The sequence below is a fragment of the Oncorhynchus masou genome, unplaced genomic scaffold, assembly GCF_036934945.1.
Source record: "Oncorhynchus masou masou isolate Uvic2021 unplaced genomic scaffold, UVic_Omas_1.1 unplaced_scaffold_1043, whole genome shotgun sequence".
NCBI lineage: Eukaryota > Metazoa > Chordata > Actinopteri > Salmoniformes > Salmonidae > Oncorhynchus > Oncorhynchus masou.
Genome location: NW_027000132.1, coordinates 206481 through 216726, shown reverse-complemented (window position 1 = coordinate 216726; position 10246 = coordinate 206481). Strand labels below are relative to the sequence as shown.

At 42.9% G+C, this 10246-nt stretch overlaps 1 protein-coding gene across 1 annotated transcript; it reads left to right on the top strand.

The window, feature by feature from the left end:
- The first annotated feature begins 1686 nt into the window (after positions 1 to 1686).
- LOC135528825 (B-cell receptor CD22-like) lies at positions 1687 to 9592 on the top strand. The gene is made up of 10 exons (XM_064957881.1): positions 1687 to 1697; positions 4294 to 4398; positions 4738 to 4886; positions 5588 to 5914; positions 6256 to 6510; positions 6719 to 6982; positions 7184 to 7274; positions 7442 to 7493; positions 7587 to 7822; positions 8130 to 9592. Exons 1-10 carry the CDS (start codon positions 1687 to 1689, stop codon positions 8194 to 8196), a joined length of 1557 nt encoding a protein of 518 aa, XP_064813953.1. The 3' UTR covers positions 8197 to 9592.
- The last annotated feature ends 654 nt before the right edge of the window (positions 9593 to 10246 follow it).

Genomic DNA, 10246 nt, shown 5'->3' with positions numbered 1-10246 from the left:
GTGTCTCAGGAGGAGTGGGATATGCAACCCTTTCTCCTCCCCGAGGAGTCTCAGGAGGAGTGGGATATGCAACCCTTTCTCCTCCCCGAGGGTGTCTCAGGAGGAGTGGGATATGCAACCCTTTCTCCTCCCCGAGGGTGTCTCAGGAGGAGTGGGATATGCAACTCTTTCTCCTCCCCGAGGGTGTCTCAGGAGGAGTGGGATATGCAACCCTTTCTCCTCCCCGAGGGTGTCTCAGGAGGAGTGGGATATGCAACCCTTTCTCATCCCCGAGGGTGTCTCAGGAGGAGTGGGATATGCAACCCTTTCTCCTCCCCGAGGGTGTCTCAGGAGGAGTGGGATATGCAACCCTTTCTCCTCCCCGAGGGTGTCTCAGGAGGAGTGGGATATGCAACCCTTTCTCCTCCCCGAGGGTGTCTCAGGAGGAGTGGGATATGCAACCCTTTCTCCTCCCCGAGGGTGTCTCAGGAGGAGTGGGATATGCAACCCTTTCTCCTCCCCGAGGGTGTCTCAGGAGGAGTGGGATATGCAACCCTTTCTCCTCCCCGAGGGTGTCTCAGGAGGAGTGGGATATGCAACCCTTTCTCCTCCCCGAGGGTGTCGCAGGAGGAGTGGGATATGCAACCCTTTCTCCTCCCCGAGGGTGTCGCAGGAGGAGTGGGATATGCAACCCTTTCTCCTCCCCGAGGGTGTCTCAGGAGGAGTGGGATATGCAACCCTTTCTCCTCCCCGAGGGTGTCTCAGGAGGAGTGGGATATGCAACCCTTTCTCCTCCCCGAGGGTGTCTCAGGAGGAGTGGGATATGCAACCCTTTCTCCTCCCCGAGGGTGTCTCAGGAGGAGTGGGATATGCAACCCTTTCTCCTCCCCGAGGGTGTCTCAGGAGGAGTGGGATATGCAACCCTTTCTCCTCCCCGAGGGTGTCTCAGGAGGAGTGGGATATGCAACCCTTTCTCCTCCCCGAGGGTGTCGCAGGAGGAGTGGGATATGCAACCCTTTCTCCTCCCCGAGGGTGTCTCAGGAGGAGTGGGATATGCAACCCTTTCTCCTCCCCGAGGGTGTCTCAGGAGGAGTGGGATATGCAACAAACTATTTCCATTTCACACCACACACACTGTACAGGTTACACGCTTACATCTGAAACAGGGCAAATATAAGCACAACCTGTATCTGACCTTTTGGTCCTGGTTGTTCATAAGGTCTGAGTGCACCAATAAGGAGAAGGTTATGTCCGCGGGATCCTTTTAAAACACTTTATGGAAAACAAAGGCTGTAGACTTATCTAACCCTGGAGCCTGGATCCAATTAGAAACCGTGCTAAAGCATTTAAAAGGTCATTTTCAAATCTGCTGTGTTCACCTTGAATGTGATCTCCACTAACGCATTAACTTTGCCTTTAAATAAACGTATTGTCTACAAGCACATTAGGATTGAATCAAGATCCCACAGTGGATTCGGAAAGCATTCAGACCCCTTGATTTTTTCCAGATTTTGTTAAGTTACAGACTTATTCTAAAATGGATGAAATTGTTTATTTTCCCGTCAATCTACACACAATACCCATTAATGACAAAGCAAAAACAGGTTTACATTTTTTTGCAAATGTATAAAAGAAATACTGAAATATCCCATGTACATAAGTATTCAGACCTGTGGTTAGTTCTGTCACCTAGAATAAGTTGTCGACATGCTCCATGGGTAAATTGTTCTGCATTCAGGGGTACGTTTATTATATTATTTAACCAGGTAAGTTGACTGAGAACACATTCTCATTTACAGCATCGACCTGGGGAATATTTACAGGGAGAGGAGGGGGATGAATCAGCCAATTGGAAGCTGGGGATGATTAGGTGACCATGATGGTATGAGGGCAAGATTGGGAATTTAGCCAGGACACCAGGGTTAACACCCCTACTCTTATGATAAATGATAATATTCTTGAGGGTAATGTATCATTTTACGAGTTATGTTTTGAGCTGTGTTTTGGTTGTTACATCAGGGCCAGTATTCATAAAGTGTCTCATAGCCCCAGTGTTGATCTAGGATCAGGGCCCCCAGTCCATATAATTATTATATAGAAGGTGTGTGTGTGTGTGTGTGTGTGTGTGTGTGTGTGTGTGTGTGTGTGTGTGTGTGTGTGTGTGTGTGTGTGTGTGTGTGTGTGTGTGTGTGTGTGTGTGTGTGTGTGTGTGTGTGTGTGTGTGTGTGTGTGTGTGTGTGTGTGGTGGGAGGGAGGGAGGGAGGGAGGGAGGGAGGGAGTGAGTGAGTCACTTGCTTTTTAGCCTCATAGCTTGGGATCAGGGCCCCCAGTCCATATAATTATTATATAAAAGGTGTGTGTGCATGTGTTTATGAGTAACTTCTGTTTAGCCTCTCAGCTTGGGGATAGGAGCTATCATTGAACCTGGTGGTCAGTCTTTAGGCTGCTGTTCAGCTTGGGGATAGGAGTTATCATTGAACCTGGTGGTCAGTCTTTAGGCTGCTGTTCAGCTTGGGGATAGGAGCTATCATTGAACCTGGTGGTCAGTCTTTAGGCTGCTGTTCAGCTTGGGGATAGGAGCTATCGTTGAACCTGGTGGTCAGTCTTTAGGCTGCTGTACAGCTTGACGGACCGTAGAGGATTAGACATTTATCCTCCTATATTTGGGGTTCTGAGAATAACACGGCTTCAGAATAATCAATGTATAAATATGTGTTTACAGTACTGTGTTGTTGATGATGTTGATCCATAGTGTAATAGACAGACAGTATTCACACACACAACCGTATACAGATGAAGGATCTTAAAAAGTATCCTTCAGCAACAGGAAAAGTGAATTATTATGTGGATTATAATTAATGTGGTGGTTCACACAGTTTTCATTAGGGAAAATTAAGTCTGACAGTTGAAAAAAAACAAAAAAAAACTTTAGATGCCTTTTTAAACCTTGAATACACAAATTCTCTACAACTAAAGAGTGATCAAATTAAGATCCTACATCCGTAACACAATACAGCACAACGCAATATGAGCTTGGTTCATTTTCAGTAATGAGGCCCTGTACCCCATTTATAGTTTCTACTTCAATGTATCAGGTGGAGTTATTCACCAGCTATAGAGTGAGTTGTTGTTTATGTTTCTAAGACTGCAGGGTGAGAGATGCAACAATGGCCTTTAGAACAGCAGGAAGTGTGTTGGTGTTCTTTCTCTGGTCTGTAGCAGGTATGGTCCCTTTCATAACTGTTTTAGTTGCCCTGTGATTCAATTTATAAACATGTCTAAAAGGTTAAGAGTCATAATGTTGTTCTGTTTGGCATATATACTTCACTTTATATATTGGTCTTCTACCGTCCCTGGGAGGGGTGCGTCACTTGAACGGGTTGAGTCACTGATGTGATCTTCCTGTCTGGGTTGGCCCCCCCCTTGGGTTGTGCCGTGGCGGAGATCTTTGTGGGCTATACTCGGCCTTGTCTCTGGATGGTAAGTTGGTGGTTGAAGATATCCCTCTAGTGGTGTGGGGGCTGTGCTTTGGCAAAGTGGGTGGGGTTATATCCTTCCTGTTTGGCCCTGTCCGGGGGTGTCCTCGGGTGGGGCCACAGTGTCTCCTGACCCCTCCTGTCTCAGCCTCCAGTATTTATGCTGCAGTAGTTTATGTGTCGGGGGGCTAGGGTCAGTTTGTTATATCTGGAGTACTTCTCCTGTCCTATACGGTGTTCTGTGTGAATTTAAGTGTGCTCTCTCTAATTCTCTCTTTCTCTCTCTCGGAGGACCTGAGCCCTAGGACCATGCCTCAGGACTCCCTGGCATGATGACTCCTTGCTGTCCACCTGGCCGTGCTGCTGCTCCAGTTTCAACTGTTCTGCCTTATTATTATTGGACCATGCTTGTCATTTATGAACATTTGAACATCTTGGCCATGTTCTGTTATAATCTCCACCCGGCACAGCAAGAAGAGGACTGGCCACCCCACATAGCCTGGTTCCTCTCTAGGTTTCTTCCTAGGTTTTGGCCTTTCTAGGGAGTTTTTCCTAGCCATCGTGCTTCTACACCTGCATTGCTTGCTGTTTGGGGTTTTAAGCTGGGTTTCTGTACAGCACTTTGAGATATCAGCTGATGTACGAAGGGCTATATAAATACATTTGATTTGATTTGATTTGATTTCTACTCCTAATTGAGAGATGCTTATCTGTAGTTTCCATTCACACTCAACTCAGCAACTTTGGCAACAAAATGTGGACCAACAATACCGTCAGTGAGAGCCATTTTTGCCTCATTTTCATTTAATAAATGTTGTGTTGTGTGACTGTGTTTCAGTTGTACTGGGGAAGAATGTCTGGAGTGTGACATACACCAATCAGAGTATCTGTGCCTTGAAGGGGTCAACAGTGGAGATGACCTGCTCTTTCAGCTATCCCAGAGGTCATAAGGTCACATCAAACTTCTGGTTCACTAAAATTGAGACTGAAGATCTAGGTCAGAACCCAGAGTATGCAGGTCGTCTGGAGTATCATGGAGATAAGAAGAAAGACTGTACCCTGAGAATCACAGACCTGAGAGAGAGAGACTCAGCTACGTATTGGTTCAGATTATTAACAGATCAGGAAGGAGGGAAATATTCTGGAAGTCCTGGAGTCTCTCTGTCTGTCACAGGTACAGTAAAAGTGTTTTTATGTTCAATTCCAATTAGTTCTGACAATTGTTGTGGTGTGTATGTACAATAGTCTGTATAACATAGGATTTCTTCCATCTTTGTATTAGAGTGATAAGTCACCGCACCTACATCTGGTACAAGAACGGACACAAAGTAAAGGAGGACACTTCCAGCCTGGACTCAGACTCCTTTAGTGATGCAGACAGTTACTCCTGTGCTGTAAAAGGCCATGAGGATCTCCTCTCTCCTGCAGTGTGTAAGTGTGGACTTTTACATACAACATTTGTTTCAGGTCGTCAGACGATCATTATTGAATTTGCTGTGAATGTGACGTCCACTTCTGCTTTAGTTCTGTATGCTTTTGCCACGCAGTGTTGAATGGGCTTCAAGATATTTAATCAAATTCATGAAAATGCAGTCAATGGATGGATTTACTTCTACCAAATACCTTTCATTACGTTGTTGTGCCTGTACACTATTGCACAACTTTTTCTGAGCACTGAAGACCCATGAAAAATAACTACTAAAGTTTAAAAACTACAAAGCTGATAGTCACTTCCTGGTTACTTTCACAGCATATGATTTAAACATTGTTGTGTTGTTGTTTTCAATGATACTTGGAGGTGAGGTGCCCTGATTGGTGTCACTCGTTAGTCAGAATGTGTTACAACTGGGGGGTTTTATTTTGTTTGCCTCTTCTTGTGTAAATGTTGTGGAAGCTCATGTCTTTTTGTTCCAGTTGTTGTTGATAGTACATTTTCAATGGACTCCCCCATGAGTGTCTTTCAGAGCCCACTGGTCTCATTTTTGTCTTTGTCAGTGACTCTTTTATTAATTCCCATTTTTGTTTTGTTTAAATTTGACGTTTTCTTGCTGGGGAACATAACAGCATAAATGTATACAGTAGATATTGTAATTAAGAATTTTATAAAGGTGTTATATTGTCTTGTATTTCAGGTCAGAAGTGTTGGAGTGTGACTTACACCCATCAGAGTATCTGTACCTTGAAGGGGTCAACAGTGGACATATCCTGCTCTTACACATATCCCAGTTACCATGAGATCAAACAAGCTTTCTGGTTTACTAAATGGTCTGGTATGGAGGCTGAAGATCTGAGCTCAGTGCCGGGGTATGAGGGTCATATAGAGTACCTTGGGGATAAGGAGAGTGACTGTACCCTGAGAATCACAGACCTGAGATTGAGTGACTCTGCAGGGTTCAGGTTCAGATTCATAACATCTGGAGGAAAGTTTAATGGCTCACCTGTCTCCCTGACTGTCACAGGTAATCTGTCACTCATCTCACATCTATGACACATATCTAGATAGCTGTAATGTGAGTGTGGTTTTGTATGTATGCTAATGCATATGATGTGTGTGCTTCAGTGTTTGCTGTGATTTTAGCTGTGCTTTTGTATGTAAGCTAATCAGAATGTTGTGTTTTAATCTGATTAAATTGGTTCTATTAAACCCAGGACTTCCTGGGAAACAGTGGAAAATATTCCGGAGTTGACTATCCTGACTAAATCCTTCAAATTCATTAAATGAATGACTGTAATGACCTTATGAAGGGCAGCTATACAGACACAAAGGAGGAGAATAATGATGTGGTTCCTTTTACTCCAGATGTTGTGTTGGAGATGGATCCTACATCTGTGTCAGAGGGGGAGAGAGTCACACTGAGATGTAGAACCAACTGTACACTGGACCCCATCACAGCCTACAGTTGGTATAAGAATAGACAGTCTATACCAAACAGCAACACCTCCTCTCCTGTCTATATCCTGTTCTCAGTCAGCAGTGAGGATACAGGCAGATACTCCTGTTCTGTAGAAGGACATGAGGATCTCCCCTCTGCTGAAGAGACTCTCACTGTCACATGTAAGTACATTGGGTTTAACCCTTTAGTTTGGTATATTAACATTGTAGTGACAGATATTGGCTCCACATGATACTTGAATAGAGAATCTTCAATAAGAGGATGGAGCTAAAAGTCATTGTGTGGAAAAGTACATTTGTGGAAAATGTATAGAATATGTTTAACTGACCTAATTAGTTCTCTTACTAAATCCACTGTCTTTTACATCAGATGGACCAAGGAACACCTCAGTGTCAGTCGGTCCCTCTGGTGAAATAGTGGAGGGCAGTTCAGTGACTCTGACCTGCAGCAGTGATGCCAACCCACCTGTGGACAAATACACCTGGTACAAGAAGAACGTAGCCTCACCAAAGGCATCAGGACAGAGTTACAACATCACTAACATCATCTCTGAGGACAGAGGAGAATATTACTGTGAGGCTGAGAATATAATAGCATCTAATAACTCTACAGCTCTGATGATCATTGTAGCAGGTAAAGTTACATCTTCAATACAAAACTACATGTTTCAAGCTAATTTTAATCATTATGTTTTGGCTTATTACACCTTAGTTTATAGCTATACATTGGGTTATAAGATCCCTTAACAAGTATTGCATTACTGTCCTGTATTATAGTTTATTTTTAGTTTATTATATAATGCCATGTACTCATATCATCCATATTGTATTATAGGGAAACAGACCTCAGTTCTGACTGCAGCTGTAGGAATCATAGTGGTTGTTCTGGTTCTCATCCTCTGTCTCTCTGGACTCATGTTGTTCAGGTGAGTGAAGAAGGAAAACTGATATTTGTATTATTCTTTCACCTTGGCACTCAGATTTGTTTAAATGTATCTTTTTATTTTGTTCATTATTTAAATGTAGCCCTCTGATTTGTTGTTAACTTCATTAATTTATTAATTTATTTATTCATTATTAATGTGCAAAACAGGAAGAAGGCCTCCAAACCCACCAACACAAGAGACACATCAGATGATGGACAGGTGAGTCTGATGGAATCAGAAGGAGACTGTGATGACTGTATTCTTTGTGGAACATTTCCACTCCTCATGTTGTCTGTCCTCTCTCTCCATCAGGGAGACTCTAGTCCAGTGTATGACAACATCTCAAACATGGCCATGACCTCTACTGCAGCACAGACAGAGTCCACATACAACCAGGATGATGTTCACTACGCCAGTGTCCACTTCTCTGGCTCCAAAAACCAGGAAGTGCCTCTGTACTCCACCGTCCAGCTGCATCAACCACAGAAACAGGACCAAGATGTCCAATACGCTGCTGTGAAATTCAACCTCCCCAGTTCTACCACCCAGTGAGCATATTCTGCATTAAGGTCATTCATATGCTGCAGTTTATTGTAGGAGATGTCATCAATAAGCAAAACAATTGACCCTTAGTGAAAACTATGAAGCCAAACTATGAACCCAACAATGGACATCTCAGGACAGTTACTATGACATGTCTATAATGAGGGAGAGATGTGATGATGGTTTTGAGGAACTGTTCTTCTGTTCCAAATGGCACCCTATTCCCTATTTAGGGCACTACTTTAGACAGAGCCCTATAGGGTGCCACCATTTGGGACGCTGTCTTTGTTTCATTTCTGTTTCTCTCTTCAGACCTGCAGCAGCACAAGCAGCTGAGGAGGACTCCTCTGTTCTCTACAGTACAGTCAACAAACCCTGAACCAAGAAGACCCAAACACAACAAACCCAGAACCAAGAAGACCCAAACACAACAAACCCAGAACCAAGAAGACCTGAACACAACAAACCCAGAACCAAGAGTACCTGAACGCAACAAACCCAGAACCAAGAAGACCTGAACACAACAAACCCAGAACCAAGAAGACCTGAACACAACAAACCCAGAACCAGGAAGACCCAAACACAACAAGCCCTGAACCAAGAAGACCTGAACACAACAAACCCAGAACCAAGAAGACCTGAACGCAACAAACCCAGAAAGAAGAAGACCTGAACAGAACAAGTTTGACAAAAACCTTGTATATCTGGACCTGTATATCTAAACTAAGTGATATAATGCCTGTGGAGGTGTGGAATATTGACCATTATAAACTGGGTGGTTGGAGCCCTGAATGCTGATTGGCTGACAGGTGTGGTATACCAGACCGTATACCATGGGTATTAACATTTGTATTTACTGGTCTAAGGACATTGGTAACCAGTTTAAAATAAGGCACCTCTGGGTTTGTGGTGCATCCAAGCACTCCGCATTGCATTGTGCATAAGAACAGCCCTGAGCTGTTCATCTACACAGAGGAACTCTGGAGTTCTGTCAGAGTGAACATTGGGTTCATGGTCACCTCGCTGACCAAGGCCCTTCTCCCCCGATTGATCAGTTTGGCCAGGCGGCCAGCTCTAGGAAGGGTCTTGGTGGTTCCAAACGTCTTCTATTTAAGAATGATGGAGGCCACTGTTTTCTTGGACATTAAAAAAATACAGAAATGTTTTGGTACCCTTCCCCAGATCTGTGCCTCAGCACAATCCTGTCTCGGAGTTCTAGAGACAAATCCTTCGACCTCATTATTTTTGCTCTGACATGCACTGCAAACTCTGGGACCTTGTAGACAGGTGTGTGCCTTTCCAAATCATGTCCAATTAATTTAATTTACTACAGGTGGACTCCAATCAAGTTGTAGAAACATCTCAAGGATGATTAATAGAAACAGGATGCAGCTGAGTTCAATTTTGAGTCTCAAATCAAAAGGTCTGAACACTTATCTAAATAATGTATTTCTGTTTTTTAGTTTTAATACATTTGAAAACCTTTCTAAAAACCTGTTTTTGTTTTGCCATTATGGGGATAGTGTGGTATATTTTTATTTAATCTATTTTAGAATAAGGCTGTAACATATCAACATTTGAAAAAAGTCAAGGGGTCTGAATACTTTCCCAATGCATTGTATATAATTCTATCTTTTTTATGTTATGTTTCTGAAACAATCATCAAACTTGTGAGACTTTTGCCTCAACGTCCAGGAAAGAGTTCTGCTTGATGCAACGTTTCTTATTGCTTTTATCAAATGTTCTTTTTTGTAAACTGTGTTGTGACATTTAAAAAAATAGACTTTTAAGAATGAACTTCATTGTCATTGTTTTTACCTTGTTATAACAGAATCTTCAGTGGAGAGAAAGTGAAACGCTTTCAAAATCACACCTCTTGTACTTTACACTACATACAGTAACTACAAATAAGACATTTACATTAGTTTGTATAGCAATAGTGGTTCATTCATCTTCATCATTATTATCATGTCGGTACAAAAACTACACAGACACTTTCAGAAGGAGCAATGTCCAGCACCTAGACACACAACCAGTTACATTAAATATTATTCATTGTCATTTTTAAACACACAACATGACATAACATCTATGTTTGGAGTGTGGAGGGTAATTCAGTCAGTGATGGCATTCCAATCCAGAACACTGAGAGATAGAACATTCTGGAATGTTGATGATTGACAATAATATATCTGACAGTTAACAAGTTCAGACCAGGCAGTGAGATTATTGCCTGATATAAGAATGACAGTCCACCATTTTGTCCAACTGGTAGTAAGAGAATGACGGTCCACCATTTTGTCCAACTGGTAGTTAGAGAATGACAGTCCACCATTTTGTCCAACTGGTAGTTAGAGAATGACAGTCCACCATTTTGTCCAACTGGTAGTAAGAGAATGACGGTCCACCATTTTGTCCAACTGGTAGTT

Coding starts and splice junctions, on each gene's coding strand:
- LOC135528825 (XM_064957881.1), top strand. Junction 4,887..5,587: donor TCTCCTCTCTCCTGCAGTGT/GTAAGTGTGGAC, acceptor CTTGTATTTCAG/GTCAGAAGTGTTGGAGTGTG. Junction 7,275..7,441: donor TCTGGACTCATGTTGTTCAG/GTGAGTGAAGAA, acceptor TGTGCAAAACAG/GAAGAAGGCCTCCAAACCCA.